This window comes from Cervus canadensis, chromosome 9 (genome assembly GCF_019320065.1).
Source record: "Cervus canadensis isolate Bull #8, Minnesota chromosome 9, ASM1932006v1, whole genome shotgun sequence".
Taxonomy (NCBI): domain Eukaryota; kingdom Metazoa; phylum Chordata; class Mammalia; order Artiodactyla; family Cervidae; genus Cervus; species Cervus canadensis.
The window spans coordinates 15,860,619-15,881,700 of record NC_057394.1 but is presented as its reverse complement, the minus strand read 5'-3'; the positions used below and the strand labels follow the sequence as shown (position 1 = coordinate 15,881,700).

At 39.2% G+C, this 21,082-nt stretch overlaps 1 protein-coding gene across 1 annotated transcript in view; it reads right to left on the bottom strand.

Annotated features, from left to right (window-relative positions):
- LOC122447237 (ATP-binding cassette sub-family C member 4-like) overlaps window positions 1-21,082 on the bottom strand; it is a 118,114-nt gene that overhangs the window by 7,515 nt on the left and 89,517 nt on the right. The window contains 6 exon segments of the mRNA XM_043477773.1: window positions 2,226-2,331; window positions 2,768-2,940; window positions 6,294-6,383; window positions 12,512-12,667; window positions 19,543-19,734; window positions 20,793-20,893. Coding sequence (XP_043333708.1) covers window positions 2,226-2,331; window positions 2,768-2,940; window positions 6,294-6,383; window positions 12,512-12,667; window positions 19,543-19,734; window positions 20,793-20,893 — 818 coding nt within the window.

The window sequence follows — 21,082 nt, the reverse complement described above, 5'->3', positions numbered from 1 at the left end:
ATAGTTCTGATGTTAGGTGGTACTTAGTTCTTCATTTAGGTCATATTTAGAATAACTGTATCTTAAGAGAATACACTGAAACTCTAAACGGGAAGCAGGTTATTTTTTCCATATTTCGGTATCACAGTTCATTCCATCCCATGGTATCTAATTGGAAACATTGTCTCATTTTCCAGTTAATTTTTTGTTTACTCCTGTGAATCATTGCTAAGGATGGCTTTCTCAAAAGAGTTCAAGAATAATTGAATCTGTCACATCCACATAGTAATTTAAATACTCTATAATATGCCGTGTTACTTTAGACGACCCAAATTGTGTAGTTTTACTTAAACATAGCACAATAAAACATAACTACTCCTTTTCATGTTGAAGAAGAAAAAATGCAGTATTAAAACACAGGCCTTTATCACCTGTGGTTAATGGAGAAGACAGTCTCTCCAGCAAGTGGTGCTGGGAAAGCTGGACAGCTACATGAGAATCAATAAAATTAGAATACTCCCACACATCATATACAAAAATAAACTCAAAATGGTTTAAAGACCTAGTATAAGACATGACACCATAAAACTCCTAGAACAGAAATATGCAAGACATTCTCAGACATAAATGGTAGCAATGTTTTCTTAGATCAGTCTCTCAAGGCAAAAGAAATAAAAGCAAAAATAAACAAATGGGACCTAATCAAACTTAGAAACTTTTGCACAGCAAAAGAAATCATCAACAAAATGAAAAGACAACCTACAGATTGGGAAAAAATATTTGCAAATGATGCCACCGATAAGGGGTTAATGAAAAGGCAAGGGGTTAATATCTACTGACAATTCACACAACTCAATTTTCCTTTGAGGGATGATTTTCTTTTTTTATAAAGCCACATCCTAACATTTATAAACCAGCAGGGAAAGAACAAAGAAAGAGAGAAGATGAAAATGAGAGAGAAGAGGCATAGAAGGAGGAAGGAAGGAAATAAAGCTAAGGAAGGAGATTACTAGATTATTAAATTACTAAGGAAGAAAGAACCAATCAAACCTGGAAGATACTAGAAGGACATCCAGAAACCAAAACTTGGAGCCTGCTGTGTGTGTAGAGTCCAGATATACTGTGTAAGAGACGGGCTGGTTGTTTATCTGCAGTACCTCAGCCCCCATCCACTTTTCTGTTTATACTCTCATCTGTGATGCAGTGGCTGGGTTTCTGCAAATCACGTTTCAAAGTACCCTTGGCCTGCTGGCCCTTTGTTAGGTTCTGCCAGTAGCAGGCACTGGAGGGACACTGAAGGTGGGAGTCAGAGCCAGTGGTCTACCTGGTTTCTGCTGCTCCTGCAGCATCGCCTCAGCAGTGAGAGGTGACGAAAGCTCCCAACTTCTGTTAGCAAATGGAGAACCAGCCCATCCTGCTCCCTCACAAATACGACCAGCAACTGGGCAGGGACCTCTCCTTGGAGGTCTGAGCACTGACTCTTTACAGCTTCTCCTCTGAGTTCTTAGGTCTGGAGATCTCTCCTAGGACATGATAGCTGCTTCCTAAAATTATTACCCCGGTGTTTCATTTTTCTAGCCCTCTGATTTCTATGTAGCAAATTTCCTGTATTAAGTCCTTTCTGTTGAAATACTTTGTTTTTCTCATGAGGCCCTTTTATTTCATGGACTCATCTCTGACAGCAACAGCTGTGAAATCCTGCAACCTTAGCCAACAACTTCCTGGCAGTCTAAATCAAAGGCTAACTTTTTGATTAAGGGAATACAAAAATGCTGATGCAGTTATGACTCAGCCAAAATGACGGTGTTCTACCTCTCTGAAATATGAAGCCATAACTTGGATTTGGCATGTTTTCATGGTTGGACATCTTTTAAAAAATGACAATTTAATAAACTTTTAACTCATTATTGACCAGAGATGCATTGATACATCTTTTGTTACCTGAATGTTACTGACCAGAGATGTTTCAATATTCACCTACATAACAAATCACCAGCCACAGGTGTTAGTTTTTGCAAAAATCCCCTGGTCAATAATGTGTTAATATAAAAATAGGAAATTACTGGATATATTATTTAATAGACCTTATGAAAGTATAGTTAAGTACTTGAGTTATTGTCAGGGATGACAGGGGAAATAGAGAAAATTAAATTACTGGAGGTTCCTATCAAATTTTACAAGGAAAGGTAAGTTGAAAAGCTGAGCATAAATAGAAACAACTGAAACTCTGCAGGTGAGGGTCTTACCATTATCTTGTCACTGTCAACAACGTTGCTCAGTCTGTTTGTGATGGTTAGCACAGAGCATTGAACAAATGTCTCACGGATTGTTTTTTGTATTAACTCATCAGTTCTAGAATTAAAGAAGTTAATTTAGTTCAATATCGACTGGAAAAGTTGACTTAAGACTTTAAAACATCATATGATATTTTTATAATGTTTTTAAAATGGACACTTTAAGGCATAATCTTGTTCCTAAAAATATAACTATAAAAGCTCTTAGAAATTTACTATTTTTCATAAAACAATGGAAAATAGTCTTCCCTCAAAATTGCTTGAAAGTATCAGGAGCTGGATTTAGGAATATAGCTCTCTCAGGATGCCTCATAATAACATTTACACCATATAACATGTCTTGGTTTCTTCTTTTGTTTTCTGGAATTAATATTAACAAGAGATACCTTTAAGACAATGAGAGCTCTTAGAAATTTTTCTTAGCATTGCTAAAAGTTTTCCATTTACCACATTTAAATCTTGGACACCAGGCTTTATAGATCTCAGCTCATTACCTTGGATCCACGTTTGATGTGGCTTCATCAATAATCAGTATCCGATTTTTCTTGAGAAAAGCCCTGGCAAGGCACAATAGTTGTCTCTGTCCAACACTCAAGTTTGATCCTAATTCTGCTAATTCAGTATCCAGTTTACCAGGAAGACCTTGGATGGTTTCTTTAAGTTGTACCTGTGGATACAGTAAGAACTTTTTCCTAAACAAACTGCTACTGAATAGACAAGCCTCCTGGGCTTCCCTTGTGGCTCAGCTGGTAAAGAATCCACCTGCAATGCTGGAGACCAGGGCACGACCACTGGTTGGGAAGATCTCCTGGAGAAGATACTACCCACTCCAGTATTCTGACCTGGAGAATTCCATGGACTGTATAGTCCATAGTGTCACAAAGAGTCAGACATGACTGAGCAATTTCCACTTTCACTTAGACATTAGGGCTTTAAGTCCTCAGGACTTCTTATGTGCATGTACAGCCAGGTAATGGAGAGAGCTATTACCAATTAGCATTCACTGAGAAAGATGCTAGAGTCTAGTGAGGACAGAAAGATTTCAGTGTCCCCTACATGTTGTGGAACCTTCCTACTTCTCAAAAAGAAAGGCTGGTGTGGGCTGGAAGGAGACAGGGAAATGCAATCAACAGATGAGGAAGAGGTTTTACCAGAGCAGGACTGGCAGTAAATGAAGTCAAGGGAGAGCCCATTCACCTTAATACAAGGCCCAGGAAGTGGACATGTGAGCTGTCCCACAGCAAGGGCTAAACCACGTGATTCCTAAATTAGCACACACTGCTGATGCCCAGATTTCTGTATCTCGGTTTCCTGTGTGATGAGACATACTTGCATCCTAACAGAGACACTATCAATGTTGAACATTTAACTGCATGCTCCCAGTTTGGACATAACAGACTATATTCTTAATCGCATATATCCTAGTATATAAGCTGTTTTGCTCTTTTAACAGAAGCAACATATCAATGATTCATTTCCAGAGCATTATCGACTGTACTCTTTTAGCCTTTGAGTGATAAAGTGCTCACTCATGTGATAAAGTCACTACTCATGTTATATCTGTAGAGCTGCCCTTGCTTTTTAGGTGCCCCAATTGGCATTAATTTTTCATAAGCTTTCTTCAGTTGACCGTCAGCTGGCTATTATTCAGCATATGAAAAATGTATTTTTGGCATATTCTGAAAAATAACCAAGATGAATTGGGCTCCATTCTTAGGACTGTCTTCTTTTTGAATGCCCATATCTGCCAAGAGTGAAGGAGGACATAGGTTAAGAGAATTTTTTCTTTTAATGGAAGTTCTTAAAGAAGAAAACATATTGGTGCCCTCCCACTCACTTGCAGGTCAACTCTATGAGTTTGGGTTCGCAGGTCCCACTTAGAATCATTTATAAACCAATGACTTTGGTTTTTAGTTCACTTGAAAATTGACCTCACTGCTTTAGTGACAACTCTTAGAGTGAGGAATCATCTCATCATTCTGTTTCTCTAGAAATTATTTCTTTATGACATTTGTATGTTTTTCAATGAAAGATGTGGTAGTTTTTCTTTTTAAAAGTCATAAACAGTTCCTAGAGAAACAAAGTGATGGAATGATTTCTCACTCTAAGACATATCAACAAAGTAACAGGGTCAATTCCAGAGGCAATACATGGAAACTACACTCTTCACTTTGTGAAATGAACTCATGTTTATTTCTTTTCATAGAAAGCTCCAAATGTAGTTTAAATAAAGGTAGATCTTAGTGTTGTCCACCACTTCCACCACCTCATCATTTTCAGAATTGTGAGGCTACTAAATTTTGGCTCGTAGAGATGAATTAAGTTTGGGCCAAGTTCTAAGGTAGCTTTTGACAAGATTTGTCTCCCATTTAATGTTTCCTCTCTGTCCCTGGAACAATGTGTTCTAAAATTCTGGAGTAATTTTAGTACCTGAAAATCCATGAAGACGTATCTTGAGCTAGGGAACAAATAGAAAAATAAATTGCCAGTACTTCCAGTTTTGTTTTGTTTAAGATACCACACTATCACCATTAAATACACCCTGTGGTTTCAAGATCAGTGGGTTATCCTATCTTTATCTTTTATCGTTAAGTACACGCCTCACTTCTTCTCTTCTAGAATTTCACTGTAGAAAGACTCACAAATTTAAATAAAATCAGGAGTCCACAACTTCTCAAGCAGAAGGTGAAGCAGTCAGCCTGATTTAGGAAAATAAAATCCCCATGTTGTTGGAAAGCAGGGTGGGTGTATAAAGACTGTCTGCTGACATCTTTCAGAAACCAGAATTACTGGCAGGAAATCATCAGACCTCCAAATCTGCCTGCTTGCAGTCAAGGCTCATCTGTATATTACAGATCTCAGAGCTTCCCTGGAAGAGTGACACTAAATGACAAACGCACCAATTCAAAACAACATGGACAATCAGTCGTTTGGATTTTTGTAAAAAACAATTTTTTAAAAAAGAAATAAGCCACACTTCTCTGAAATGAAGTGGTCAATCAAATATTTAATACCTATGTATTAAGGGTTACTTTTTAAAAGCAAAAGATTAAGCTAGGGCCTATGAAAAATTGGAAAGTCTGACTGTATTTTAGAAGTCTAAATACAGTTTCTGCCATCAATTTGCAAAACTAGGGCCAATACACAAAATAATTTGTATCAAAGTAAACAAACCAACAGCAAATTAACAAGTCAAAATCCTTTGCATGTGAGGGTGAGGAGATTCACAGAAGTGGGCCAAAAGGACATATAATACAAATAACAGAAAATTCTCTGTAAATGAATGTATCCATAAAAAAAACTTGGCAAATCTCCAGGGTCTCTTACCTACATTCATGCTGCAGCATTAAAAGGACCTGATTGTCAATAAATAACTATCACATTTCAATTATATAATTTACCTTTATAGATACTTTCTTCTGAAACTTCAAAGCATTTTATTAGTATGATCTCATTTATCTTTCAGTTAATAATGAAAAACTACTTAGTTGCCTCCACTTAGTTGATATTCCTTAAGACCAGAGGAATAAAATGAACATTGCAAGGTAATTAAGGTAAATAATTCACTAGGTCACTTAGTAGAATTTGAACCCATAATTATAACTTCTCATTTAGTGTTCTATTTAAGACAAGAAAATGTATCTAGTTGCTTTGGGTATTAGAGGGAAAGCTAAAATGAAAGCATATGGCATTATCTTGTTGCTTTCCATCACTATTATATACATATTTTAATTTACTCATGTATCCATATTATCAGTGTTCTCCTAGCAGGTAAGCAAAGTCAGTTAAACCAATAAACTCTCCTTAATTACCTGAAAGTGAAAAGTGAAAGTGAAAGTTGCTCAGTTCTGTCCGACTCTTTGTGACCCCATGGACTATAGCATCCATGGAATTCTCCAGGCCAGAATACTGGAGTGGGCAGCCTTTCCCTTCTTCAGGAGATCTTCACAACTCTGCACTACTATAAATGTACATACTCATATACTGATGCTAACAAGTTAATTTCATTACAAAAATTACCTCTTCTAAGGCATTCCATAGATCCTCCTCCTTATGCTCATTAAAAGGATCCAGATTTGTCTTCATTGTTCCAATGAATAAAACTGGTTCCTAAATATCCCCAAACAGGAAATTTTATTAGTGCAACATCTTTCATCTTGTTTGTATGCTTACAGAACAGAATTAAAGTGCCAAAATAATCCCCCTCACAATTCACTATAATCGTTAATAATAAGGCTGCAAATGCTTGTTTATAAAATAGCATCTCTAAATTAATCCCACTGTAGAAAGTATGCTCAAAAATATCTCTGGACCATTGGACACTAACAAAAGAAAATGTTGAAAAGTGTCACCTTAAGAAGAAGAGGAGAAAAGAAGATTTGATTTTTCAAAAACGCCTTCCTGGTAATGTCTTGCTATTCAGTCGCTCAGTCATGTCTGACTCTTTGTGACCCCATAGACTGCTTCCCCCCAATTATCTGTTTCCCCCCAAAATACTCATTGGAGGAACTTTACATCAAGAAAACTAGATAAACTCATTGTCAATCCTGGTATGATGCTGGGAAATACCAATAGCACAATTAGTTGTGGTTTGTGCCTCAAAGCAAACCCATTAAATTTTCGCACACTGGCACTGAAGAATGAACTAGGATATTTCCTCCATCGGTAAAACAGCCTTCTGGAATAGGGACTCTCTCCACACGTGTGAATAGAACATCTGCACACATAACAAAGAGAATGTCAGCTCCTGGTGTGGTTCCTCTGTCCACGGAGAGATCTCCTCTGATCCTGCACCAGCTGGTCCCCACATTCTCTCACCTGTGCGTCAGGATGACCTGCCTCACAGAACCTCATTATTAACTGCAAGGTCAGGAGGACCTGAAACCCACCGTGACATGAGCAATAATAAAATTATTTTAAATAGCCCAAGCCAGGCTTCAGCAATACGTGAACCGAGAACTTCCAGATGTTCAAGCTGGTTTTAGAAAAGGCAGAGGAACCAGACATCAAATTGCCAATATCCACTGGATCATCAAAAAAGCAATAGAGTTCCAGAAAAACATCTATTTCTGCTTTATTGACTATGCCAAAGCCTTCGACTGTGTAGATCACAATAAACTGTGGAAAATTCTAAAAGAGATGGGAATACCAGACCACCTGACCTGCCTCTTGAGAAACCTGTATGCAGGTCAGGAAGCAACAGTTAGAACTGGGCATGGAACAACAGACTGGTTCCAAATAGGAAAAGGAGTATGTCAAGGCTCTATACTGTCACCCTGCTTATTTAACTTATATGCAGAGTACATCATGAGAAACACTGGGCTGGAAGAAACACAAGCTGGAATCAAGATTGCTGGGAGAAATATCAGTAACCTCAGATATGCAGATGACACCACCCTTATGGCAGAGAGTAAAGGGGAAACTGAAAAGCCTCTTGATGAAAGTGAAAGAGGAGAGTGAAAAAGTTGGCTTAAAGCTCAACATTCAGAAAACTAAGATCATGGCATCTGGTCCCATCACCTCATGGGAAATAGATGGGGAGACAGTGGAAACAGTGACAGACTTTATTTTTTTGGGCTCCAAAATCACTGCGGATGATGACTGCAGCCATGAAATTAAAAGACGCTTACTCCTTGGAAGGAAAGTTATGACCAACCTAGATAGCATATTAAAAAGAAGAGTCATTACTTTGCCAACAAAGATCCGTCTGGTCAAGGCCATGGTTTTTCCAGTGGTCATGTATGGATGTGAGAGTTGGACTGTGAAGAAAGCTGAGTGCCGAAAAATTGATGCTTTTGAACTGTGATGTTGGAGAAGACTTTTGAGAGTCCCTTAGACTGCAAGGAGATCCAACCAGTCCATCCTGAAGGAGATAAGTCCTGGGTATTCATTGGAAGGATTGATGCTGAAGCTGAAACTCCAGTACTTTGGCCACCTCATGCGAAGAGTTGACTGATTGGAAAAGACCCTGATGCTGGGAGGGATTGGGGGCAGGAAGAGAAGGGGACAACAGAGGATGAGATGGCTGGATGGCATCACTGACTCGATGGGCATGAGTTTGAGTAGACTCCGGGAGTTTGTGATGGACAGGGAGGCCTGCGTGCTGCGATTCATGGGGTCGCAAAGAGTTGGACACGACTGAGCGACTGAACTGAACTGAACTGATTCATCTGCTTTGGGAGGAACCACAAGGAAATTACTATGGAAATATATGCCTTGCTGGGTTTCATGAGAAAATACATAAGCCCACGTAGGCCATTTGCATTTTCCTCTGGAAGACTCTAGTAAGCCAGGCCACAAGAATATGAGCGGCAGAGAGGAGCCCAACTGGCTCCTTTCAGTGAAGGGGTCAGAACAAGGGGAGGCACAAGTGTGGGAACAAGAGGAGACCTGACTCTTCCACAGGTGTCTGGAACTGCTTGGAATCACCAGCCTCAGATCCCGCCTGGTCTTGGGGCTGGACTTTCCTCCTCACTTCACAAAAGCCTGAGAAGAAAGATGAAGAAGACAGACATTTCTTCTCTCCAGCCATGAAGGAGAATGACACTCAGAGAGCCTCCCTCTCTTTCCCTATTGTCTTATTTTCAAGTCTGGTGAGAAATAGATGCAGAATTGTGTGCCACCAAAAGGATGTATCGCTGAGAAAAATCCAAAATTAAAAAGACATTATAGAGAGAGCTTCATTTGCCCAAAGTTGATTAAGTGCCTGATATACCTCCAAAGCACTGAAAATCACTGGTCACACGACATCTCAAAATGATTACTGAATAGCACTGAAAAATGTCAGGCACAAATTTAAGGTCTCCATTAAAACTCTCTAATTTAGAATCAAAGACTGAACAACCATGTAAGCAATGGTAAGAGTTCCTCGTCAAGGGAATAATCATCATTCTACTTTAGGTTTTTATAAAAAATTGCTTCTTATAACTATTACCTCTAAGAGTCTAAGATGCAGGTGATTTCCCTTCCTTTTAGATATTCCCATTAGGTTTACAAAATCATGTAGATGTGGCCAGGCAAGGAGAGGAAGGCTGGTCCCCAATATTGCATCCCCCTCCCCCAAGGGCAGGATTCTGCTTTGGGGTCCGAGATGAGAGATTCTTCAAGGACTGGTGTTTTAGGACGTAACGGGCCCAATGAGGCCAGGTTAATGAACCAGCTTTGAACCCAGTTGGGAGAAGTGAAACGGGGCTCTGCTTTTAGCAACGACAAGAACATTTCTTTCACAATCATGGCTTATAATGACCTGAACATTTTTACCCTTCGTGTTCCTCTCAGAGCAAATTTACCTCTACTAAGAGGTTTAAGTTTTGAATTATCCACCTGGTTTTCACTCTATAGAGGCATTACCTGAGCTAATCTGTCAGTCTAAAATGACATATTGGGCAATTACATGTGTTTATTTAGCAGTATTAGATGGAATAACATAGTTTAGTAAAGCAAGAGTATTTCTCTTCATTATGATATGTCAAATATATGTTTCCAAATCAGTAAAATTTCAGTAAAAAGTTGAATGAAAAGAATGATTCTTTAGGCAGAAATCATACAGGAATAAAGAAGGTAAAGATATCTAAATTGGAAGAGAAGAGGTAAAACTGTCACAGCATACAGATGACATGATACTATATATAGAAAACCCTGAAGACCATTATAAAAATTACTAAAACTGATAAATGAATTGTACAAAGTAGCAGGACACAAGATTAACATACAGATACTTGTTATATTTCTTCACAGTGAAATTAACAGTGAAATACCAGAAAGGGAATGTAAATGTAAAAAAAAAAAAAAAATCCCTTTTAAAATCACATCAAAAAAAATTAAAATACTTAGGAAGAAACCTGACCAAGGAGGTGACAGACTTACATGCTGACAACTAGAAAATATTATAAAAGGAAACTGAAGATGATTCAAAGAAATGGAAATATAGTCCATGCTCTTTAATTGTAAGAATTAATATTGCTAAAATGACTATTATCTGAAGCAATCCACAGATTTAAGACAATTGTTAATCAAATTACCCTTGACATTTTTCACAGAACTAGAACTAATACTCCTAAAATGTATATGGAACCATAAAGACCCACAATTGCCAAAGCAATCCTGAGGAAAAAGAACAAAGCAGGAGGCATAACCCTCCCAGACTTCAGACAATACAGAGCTACAGTTATCAAAATGGCATGATATTGGCATGAAAACAATGTATAAATGGAACAGAAGAGAGATCCCAGAAATAAGCCCACACACCTACCACCAACAGTCAATCTTCAACAAAGAAGGCAAGACTATACAATGGGGAAAAGACAGTCTCTTCAGCAAGTGGTGTTGGGAAAGTTGGTTTACACATGTAAACCAGTGTAGTTAGAACAAAAACCCTTAGACCATATGAAAAAATAAATTCAAAATGGCCTAAAGACTGAAACGAGATATGATACCATAAAACTCTTAGAAGAGAACACAGGCAAAATGTTCTCTGACATAAATCTTACCAATGTTTTCTTAGGTCAATCTCCCAAGGCAATAGAAATAAAAGTAATAATAAACAAATAGGACTAATCAATGTGACAAGTTTTTGTACACCAAAGAAAACCATAAAACAAAAAGACAACCTGTAGAATTGGAGAAAATATTTGCAAATGATGAGACCAACTAGGCTTAATTTCCAAAATATACAAACAGTTCATAAAACTCAACAACAAAAAAACAAACAACCCAATCATAACTGGGGCAGAAGACCTAAACAGACAAGATATACAGATGATAAACAAAGAAGATATACAGATGACAAACAGACACATAAAAAGATGCTCAACTTTGCTAATCATTAGAGAAATGCAAAGCAAAACTACAAACAGGTACCACCTCACGAGGGTCAGAATGGCCATCATTGAAAACTACAAATAACAAATATAGAAGAGGGTGTGGAGAAGAGGGTATGGAGAAAAGGGTGTGAAGAAAAGGGAACCCTCCTATACTGTTGGTGGGAATGTATTAACAAGCTGATGTAGCCACTATGAAAAACAGTATGGAGGTTTCAATCCCCCTTCTGGTTATATATCTGGTGTGTGTGTTAGTCGCTCAGTCGTGTCTGACTCTCTGCAATCCCATGGACTATAGCCCACCAGGCTCCTCCATCCATGGAACTCTCCAGCAAGAAAACTGGAGTGGGTTGCCATGCCCTTCTCCAGAGACAAAACTATTATTCAAAAAGACATGGAAACAACCTAAACATTGACAGATGAATGGATACAGAAGAGGTGGTACATATATACAACGGAATACTACTCAGCCATAAAAAAGAATGAAATGCCATTTGCAGCAACATGGATGGACCTAGAGGTTGTCATACTAAGGAAAATAAATCAGACAGAGAAAGAGAAATACCCCATGATATCACTTATATGTGGAATATAAATATGACATATTTATATGTGCATATAATCCAATCTCCAAAATACTCATTGAAATTTGTACTTGTTTAAGAAACAGAACAAAAAAAATAGAATCAGAGCCCAGGAAGAGAAGATCAATTCAATGCTCTACCATCACAGCAACCACATACTGGGTCTACATGAAGCATCCTACATGTGCTGATGTATATAGTCCTCAAAGCAGCTCGAAGAGTTGGTACTGTTAACTGTCTTGCAAGGAAGAGAAAACTGAGGAGCACAAGATGGAATTCTGTGCCCTGTGTTCTTTCCCACTATACTGTACTGCATCCATGGTTAATCATTTATTAAGGGTTAAGTTCTGAGTTTCCCCACAGCATCAACACCCTGTAATTCTCAAAGCTCCACAGCTTCAAAGAAAGCCCTCAAAGACAATCACCTCTGAAAAAAGATAGCTTTATTTTCTCCAGCAAAATTCCATCTGTAAGACACTTAAAATTCATGTTTCCCTACAGGAACCTCTCAAGTGCTAAACATTTATCATTCTGTTATTAGTATTGTGTGGTTATCAGTGGGTAAAACTGTGGCATCTGAGAAAGTGTGAGTGCAGAAATCTGCCTGGGTAAGTTACTAAATCATAGGCACAAAAAACAGATGAAAGAACAACAACAACAAAAAAAACCCTGGTATCTGATGAAAATATCTGTTGAAAATACCTGCTGCTATGATCTATTGGGGGAAAAGGGATCAATCCTTTAATGCAATTTGAAAAAAAAAAAATCAACATAAAAGCAATTGAACTTAGGTGCTTTATAAAAAGAATACATGAGAATGTTCTGACGTGCATACCTGAGATACAACTGACATTTTCTTCCTTAAATCGTGAAGTCCAATACTGGTTGTCAAAATTTTATCAATCGAAATTGTACCTTGGAAGTCTGAGAATCTGAAAAGGGCAGCAATGAGGGAACTTTTTCCAGCTCCTGTTTTTCCCACGATGCAAACCTGTAGAGAGATCCAGGAGGGATTAAGAATTTACAATATGCAGCCAACCAAGGAGAAACCCTGGATATTGATGATGAATTTTAAAAGTTCTATATAGAGTAGTCTATAAGTTTGTTAAGCATGGCCCTGTTGACATTATGGGCCAGCTGATTCATTGTTGGGGGGTCAGGAGGCCTGTCCTGTGTATTGTAGGTAGTTTAGCAGTAGCCGTGGACTCTATCCACTTAACACCAGACACAGCCTCCAAATTGTGATGACTAAAAACGGCATGTATTCACAAATGTCCCTGGTTGAGACTCCCTGGTTCTCAAAAGACTTAAAAAAACAAAAAACAAAAAACAAAAAACCAGAATCAATCTACTGGCAGTGGAAAAGCCAGCAGTCTCCTAAGTGGTCCATAAGAAATTCACTTTTAAATTAACTTTATTCCTACTGTCTAGGTTTTTTGACCTTGAGAATTTACATGGATAGTTTTAGAGATGTCAACAAGTCAAGTCAGAAGTGTTATATACAAACAAGGACTTATTTTCTCAGGGATCTGTTATTTGAGAAGAATTATTCTTTGACAGAGAAACTAAATCATTTCTTGATATCAAATATATTAATTATATTCTATCTTGAAAGGAAACATTTTAAAATTATAAAATGCAGGTCTCAGTGTCTTAAAAGACATTGGTCTGCGATGAACATTTGCTGTTTATATGGGACCTTTCATTGGAACAGTTCAAAAGGCATTTTATTAACTACTTAATACAACTGTTTCTTGGAAAGATACAGTCTAGTTATTAAAACCCAAGAAGAGAGAAATTAAGTACATTAAGAATAAGATTAAGGAATCAATATAATGCAGGTAAAACACTGGTCAGGAGTAAAACTATACTGTAAAAACTGGCATATAAAGATGTACTATATAGAAACTGGCCTCTTTTTTTAAACCAATGAGCTTGCCCAGCTCCCTTATTGAAGTTTCCAAGAGATGGTTTCATTTCTCTTTTGGAATTTGAAGCTGATGAGGGGTGTTAGACATGCTTTCAATCATTTGTAAATTAATTCAGTAAATTTTTAAAACCCATGGTTTTACACAGAGAAGAACTAAATCTTTCTGAACACTGTAATCAGAACACTGGGAGCTTTTCACATTTTCTCATTTAAATGTCTCCAGAGTTTCAAATGTCTGTCTGCAAACTCAATCATAGCATTTCAAAAAAGAATTTTTCTCTATAGAGATTAAATGTAAGAATAGTGAGTTTAGATATTTTTATTATTTTGTAGCCATTTTGTACTTTATGTTATACCCCAATTTACAAAACACAGGCCATTTTCTGCTTATGACCTCCAGGGAATTCCACGTACCATTTTCTACTCCCACTTGTTTCTCTGCACATTCACAAACCCGGGTTTTACAGCTTTGTTTTAAGCAACATCAGTCTGATTCCAAAAAGTGGAATCCCTTTCCCAGGACATCTTACTGGAGACACAACAGCTACAGGCTCCCTGCCTCCCACCTCTGCCCACTCTAGTCCACGTAGTCACTTCTCAGATTAAACTCCCAAAAGCCGGCTCCATGCCCATCACTGCACCCCAGGATGTCTCTTCTACAGAACTGTTCCTACTGACCTCTCCATCCTTCGTGTCCACAAGTTAGCTTCCCTGGGGTCACTAGGTAGTTGTGAGGGTTGGACACGTAACCATTATACACCTGGCGGTTCACTGCACAGAGAAGTGAACTAACAGGTGCTTAGTTCTTCATTCGTTGGATCAGGGCATCACATCTTTGCTCACCTGGTCCCACTACCCAGAATGACTTCCACATGCATTTCCACCTGATGAAATCCTAACCACACATCACTAAGTCTGTCTCACGTGCCTAATTTCCCAGGAATTCTCTCCTTATCCTCTCCTGTGGACTTCTCCCAACCCTAACAAATGCTGTATCATCTTTGTCCAAACGTCTATAAAACTTGTGATCACTTCTATCTTACAAAGCTAACCTAGTACTTTTCTTGTTTCATCAAGTGTACTAGATGTGTTGACAGCAGGATCTGTATTGGATTTGCCTTTGTGTTATTTATATTATCTGTGGTGTCCTGTGCAAAAGAGGCTTCCATGGGAGGGTGAGATTTTTAACTCAGACTGGAGAAATTTATGGAAAATTGATTGTAATATTGCTTATGTACATAAATAGACAAAGAGACAGGCATGGGAGATTAAGTTTACAGCTATAAATACAGTTGCAAATGGCCAATTCCTCAGTTTTAATCGGATAGACAAAATTTTACACAGTGTAAGTGGTTAAGGTCATTTTACATCCTATGAAAATGACAACTATCTTTGCTCAAGCATTGACTTGTGTACTGGTCTCCATGCCCGGTGTTATCTGTCTTATCTTGTTTAAGTTGTTCAACAACCCTAAAGGTTAGGTCCTATCACTTGCATTTTGCAACAGAAAAGATTGAGGCTTATAAGAGGAATTAGTCTGCCTGAAATAAGAGAGTCCGTAAGTCACAGCATGGGACTCAAATCCATGCCTGTCAGGCTCTTTTCCATCTGCTAATGGCCTCCTTATCACCCGGATGGCCTGAACCCTTAGTATGTCCCTCTGTCTAAGTAGAACAGAGAATGTGGAGAGAAGTGTAGCTGCAGTTAAAACAACTGGCTTCCCATATAGGTCCCATGGCTCGACAATTAAAGCATGGCATCAATATTGGTGAGTATAACACGGTGGGTGGGACAAGGGGCTGACATCACTGAGCAAAGAGGGTGCTTAAGGTAGGTGGGCTGGCTGTCAGCAGGAAGAACTGGCACCCACAGCTGGGCTGGAAGAGAAACCTGCAGCTGAGTGGGGTACATGGTTCCCCAGGAAATAGGCCAGACAGACCTCGTGCCCTGCTTGGGGCAGCAAGACTCATTTTTTATCTGATCCCATCAGATGGTGAAAGGATCTCACACTGTCTCTGACTCCAGGTTCAGGTAGGGCTGAGCCTGTGGGAAATCCCTCCAGTCCCTGCAGGAGGCTTGTGTGGGGAAGGTGGCAGCAGGATGAAAACTGCCTGTGATGAAGACAGACTCCACGGAAAGATGCAAAGAAATGCAGTAGAATCACAGGGTATTAAATTATGATGCAAAGGTATGCTTTGCAGAATATAAAAGTAAATAAATCTGTAGAGTAAGTAACATAGAACCTTCTAGAGGTTCATGCTCAGTTACAACAGGGGTTTGGGTGATTCATGAGCTCAATTTCAAACTGTCAAAGGACATATCTTGGAAATCACAGGTTACCAGTCATCAAAAAAACTGCCTATGGGAGAGAAAGGACTTTACTGGAAGGTCTTGTTCAAATGCGATGCTGAGTCAAGAGGTCTGGGTGAACCTGAGACTCTGCATGTCTAAGAAGCTCCAGGAGACACAGGTGCTGCTGGCCCTGGCACCGCAGTCTGAGTCACAAGGAATGAGGAAGGAGGCAGGGGAAGCGGGACAATCTGGGAGTGAGGAGAGGGATTTCTGAGAAAATATCACATAAAAAAGGAGAAAAGATAGGAAACATATTTTTGCACATTATAGCAAGGTCTAGTAAGCATCTGTAAAAATGGATTATCCAAGCAATAGCTCTGAGGGGGGAAAAAAAAAAAAAAACCAAATCAATCTACCTCCAGCGATGGAAAATGCTCTAAAATGGCCCAGGGCTCTAAAATGATCAAATCAATTGCAAAATCATCTACGTGAGAAATGCAGCCCATGTTCAGAATCTACCCAGGAAGGCTAGGGTGATATTTACCTCGTTTGGGGTCTTTATTTTTACTTGCTATTTCTTACACGAATTAGAAACCAGCATAGCATCTTCTACACTTTCTTATTGACACTATCATCCAGAAATCAGGACAGCAGAGGAGACAATGGAAAGAGAACAGAGCCCCACTTCTGCTGGGTGGGCTCACTCCCATATTCCTTCCAGCAGCTTCTCCCAATCAAATCTAACACCAAAGGGGTGACCTGGAGTGATGGGGGTGGGACAGGTGAGCAGGAGAGGGAACATGGGATGTACACAGGTGGAGTGCAATGGTTTCATGAACACATTGCCTGGGTATAATCTCCAAACTCAGAAACGAAGCTACCGGTGATGCTGTGAGTAGACCAAGACACCATGAAAAGTCAAGCTATCACAGTTAATAGTTCAGTCTCCAAATCTAATTTTCCCTCAACTACTTCAGAATCTCAGGTTAACTCTAAGACTTTGGGGGTTTAAAATGGAAGAATAAAGGTATGTTTGTCCCTAAGGTGTACTATAGTTTCACACAATAATAATTAATATTTTTGGCATCTGGGGAAGTTTAAGATGAGTGTGAATGAACAGACTTCCCTGGTGGCTCAGAGGGTAAAGTGTCTGCTGAATGAACAGAATTACATTTTAACAGGAAATCTGACAGACACATCACTGGACATGAGCTCCAGTGAATGTTTTCCCAGCACAGGAGTCCTCACATTCTCCCTGGCCTTCAGTTAAACTGGAAATAATGAGAGAGCTTCTGCCATATGATTTACTGAAACTGCTCCCTAGGTATCATTTAGGCATCAAGGTGAAATTTTTTTTTCGTATCACAAGTGTTGTTGTTGTTTAGTTGCTAAGTCATGGCCAATTCTTTTGCAACCCCAGGGACTGTAGCCTGCCAGGCTCCTCTGTCCATGTGATTCTCCAGGCAAGAATACTGGAATGAGTGGCCATTTCCGTCTCCAGGGGATCTTCCCAACCCAGGGACTGAACCCATATCTCCTGTTTGGCAGGTGGATTCTTTACCACTGAACTACCATGGAAGCCCATGTCACAAGGGTATCACTCATTAAATTATAGCTATACTCTACTAGATGCATCTATGGTAGAAAGAGTTTTAAAGAACAGTTCTTAAAGTATTTAAGAACTGTGTTTATAAAGTATTTAAAACACAAGGTGATCAGTTTATGGAGTTGCCTTGTATGGGTTTTGGCTACTGGTTGCTCACATCTGTGTAACTCACTCACTCTCCCAGCCAGCAGTCCCTCAGCACCCACTCTGTGCCCTGCAGAATGCCACTTTCAGGGGGACAAAAATGAAAACAAGATGCTCTCTGATCTTAAGAAGCCTCAGGGTTCTGTGTGACACAGACAAAAAATCACAAAGCATACCACGGGTGCTTTTAACTGTGATAAAATGTACCAATTTAACCATTTTTAAGTGGACAGTTTAATGTTAAGTACATTCACATTTTTGTACAACCAACCTCCAAATTATTTTTGCCTTGTAAAACTATACCCATTAAAAAACATCTTCCCATTCTCCGGCAACCATCTTTCTACTTCCCGTCTTTATGAAATTTTTTTTTTACTCTAGGAACCTCATATAAGTGGAATCATACAGTATTTATTCTTTTGTGTCAGGTTTATTTCACATATCATGATGTCTTCAGGGTTCATCCATGGGTCAGAATTTTATTCCTCTTTCTTTTAAAACTGAATAATATTTCCTTTTAAGGATGTAATACATTCTGTTTATCCACTCACTTTCAACATGGACACTTGGGTTGCTTCCAACTTTGGCAGTTATGAACACAAGTGTACCATACATACTATCTTAAATAATATATAAGATCCTGTGGAAGTATAGAGGGGCTTGAAGAGGCATGTGCATTAGAGTTGATTGTGAAAATGAGGATACATCCACCATCTAGATGATGGAGAAGTATCCCTGGGTTCTAGGGCAACATTCACACTGGAAGCTGGGAGGACAAGGTGCTCTGGGAGAATGTTCACAAGACAGAGGATGAGATGGTTGGATGGCATAACTGACTCAATGGACATGAGCTTGAGCAAACTCAGAGAGATAGTGAAGGACAGGGAAGCCTGGCCTGCTGCAGTCCCTGGGGTCACAAAGAGTCTGACACAACTTAGCAACTGAACAACAACAATACAAAGATCCAAGTGTAGGGGGTGTGTGTATGGACTGGAGGCTGGAGAGGTAGGTGGGGAAAGAGATTCCTATTGCCTTGTCTCTTATGGTTTATTCTCTTCTTAAAGAGTCAACCCTAGCCCCAGCTGAGGGTCCCAAGCTGAGTGTGAAAGGAACATCACCAGCAGACATGGACACTGGCAAGCCCACAAACCCTTCTGCCATCTCCCAAGTGGATCTTCCCCTGCTCCTTTCATTTTGCTTTCATCAACTTTGAGCAAGTCTCTGGACCCTGCGTCCAGCTGGGGGCTCTGGTTCCTCACCCTTGACAGACTCACGATTCTGGACTCTTCTCTGATGGCCCCAAGCTGGCCAAACATTTCCTAATTGGAGTGGACCCAGGGGTGAACTATGGTTCCAGCATCATCTTACCCAGGCCAGTAAGGATCAGATCTGTGCTAAAGAAAGAAGCAGTCTGTGGGTGAGAGTAGGGGAATGACAGCTCAGTGTGGGTGAGTGGAGGACAAGTCTATGGGAAGGGCCAAGGGACAGAGGAGGAGGCTGCAACTGAAAGGTTGGGAGGAAGAGAAGATTCCAGAAGTACAAAGAAGAAAAGATGGAAAGGAAGGAGATATTGGAGAGTTAGGGACAGGGTGAAGGGGTTGACTTCAGAGACTCCACATGAATAATCAGGTGAAACATGCAGTATCCCGGGTCAGGTTAAGTTCCACCTCCAGGATCCAGGGCCCTCCAACTACTATGAGGGAGCTCACGACACAAAGAAGTGCTGGGATCCTCACTACACGGTGGTCAGTTTCCAAGAAAGTTTCACCCACGATGTCACTGATCTAATCTGCATCCAAGAGGAACAAAGAGTTCCCTGACACATGGACAAGGAAGTCAACAGCAGATGTGGTGCTAAATCTAGACTTTAAAGAGGTAAATGGCATAAACAAACCTTTTTTTTTGGTTCAGTGCTTACTGTCAGGTCATTCAATACCAGAGGCCCGTCTGGGCTGTACTTGAAATTCACATTGTTAAAGGCAATCACCCCGTTGTCGGGCCAGTATGCTAGTGGACGGAAGTCAAGTTCCCAGGGTGCTTCTTTCTTAAGCTCTGTATATTCAATAACCCTTTCTGTTGACATCATCTGAAAGACACATGACATCAAGTGGGTTAGGAACAGAGGGTCTGGTTTATGCATGTTCAGAGACTGTAAATGAGACATTTTGCTGTTTCATCTTGATATCTGCTTTTGTATGGTTAAGAATATCCCAGGTCTTATCATCCCCAAAGCACAGAAGTAGGAGTCTAAGAAAGACTTTGATGATATGTCATTTTCTTGTAACACTTTCACTTATAGCTACTTCCTTCAATATAGTATTAAAACTAAAAACTTTAGAAAGATGGTAAGATTTTATTGATCTACCTTCACACCTGAATTGGCAAACAAGAGTTTTGTCAAAGAAAAGAATAATTATGAACACCAATCAGTAATGTGTGGCTACAGAAGGGCCCTGTGTCATCGTTGAGCAGAAAGGGACAGTCATCAAGCCTCATTTTAATTATTAGTCACTTTCTACTCTATAAGAAGAGAGAAGTGGAAAGATTTCATTTTTATTGTTTTTCTCCCTTTAGAAGAAGGTGCAAATATTCAAAAGAGGACAAAATTTACATATTAATTAAGACCTACTAAACAACCACAATTTGACTAATTTGATAGCACATTTCGAGATGTAGCTTATCCTACAAGAAGGGACACCCACTAATTCAGGTGGTCAACAAGTATAAATGCTAAAATGGGAGATGGCTAGGAGATATGTTAATTAAATAACCAACCTTAAAATGTTAAATTTTACTTTTACCAAAAAAGAGAAATTACCCATTAAGGAACAAAAATAAACAAACCCCTAAGAAATTGACTTATATCCTCTTAGGATTTTAGAACTTCCTTCCTACAGTGACATTTATTATCTTTGAAGACATCTTGTGATGAATATAAAACCTGCTGACATGATACACATAAGACTGAAAAAAAGATATATGCATTTTCTTTAACATTAATTTGAACAGACGGACGAAGGATCTCAAAACCCTTGTTACCACAATGTAAAAATAACAGCTTTACTACTTTATGCAAGAATTGCTTTTATGCCATTTAATGGCAAGGAGACTAGAAGAGGCTAAGAACATAAAGATAAACATTACCATGTTTTCCACTTCAGTGCTTTGCCTGACACACCACTGGAACATCCTCATGAGTGTGAGGGCAAGAGAGAGTACCAGGCCAACCTGCCCAGGAGTCCAAGCTGAACGAGGAAGAAGGGGAATAAAGTCAGTCCCATTCTTTTTTAAATTTTGTTTTATCAAAGTATAGTTGATTTATCTTTGCTGTACAGCAAAGTGATTCAGTTATATACACATTTTTCTTATTCTTTTCCATTACAGTTTACCACAGGATATTGAATATAGCCCCTTGTGCTATACAATTAGACCTT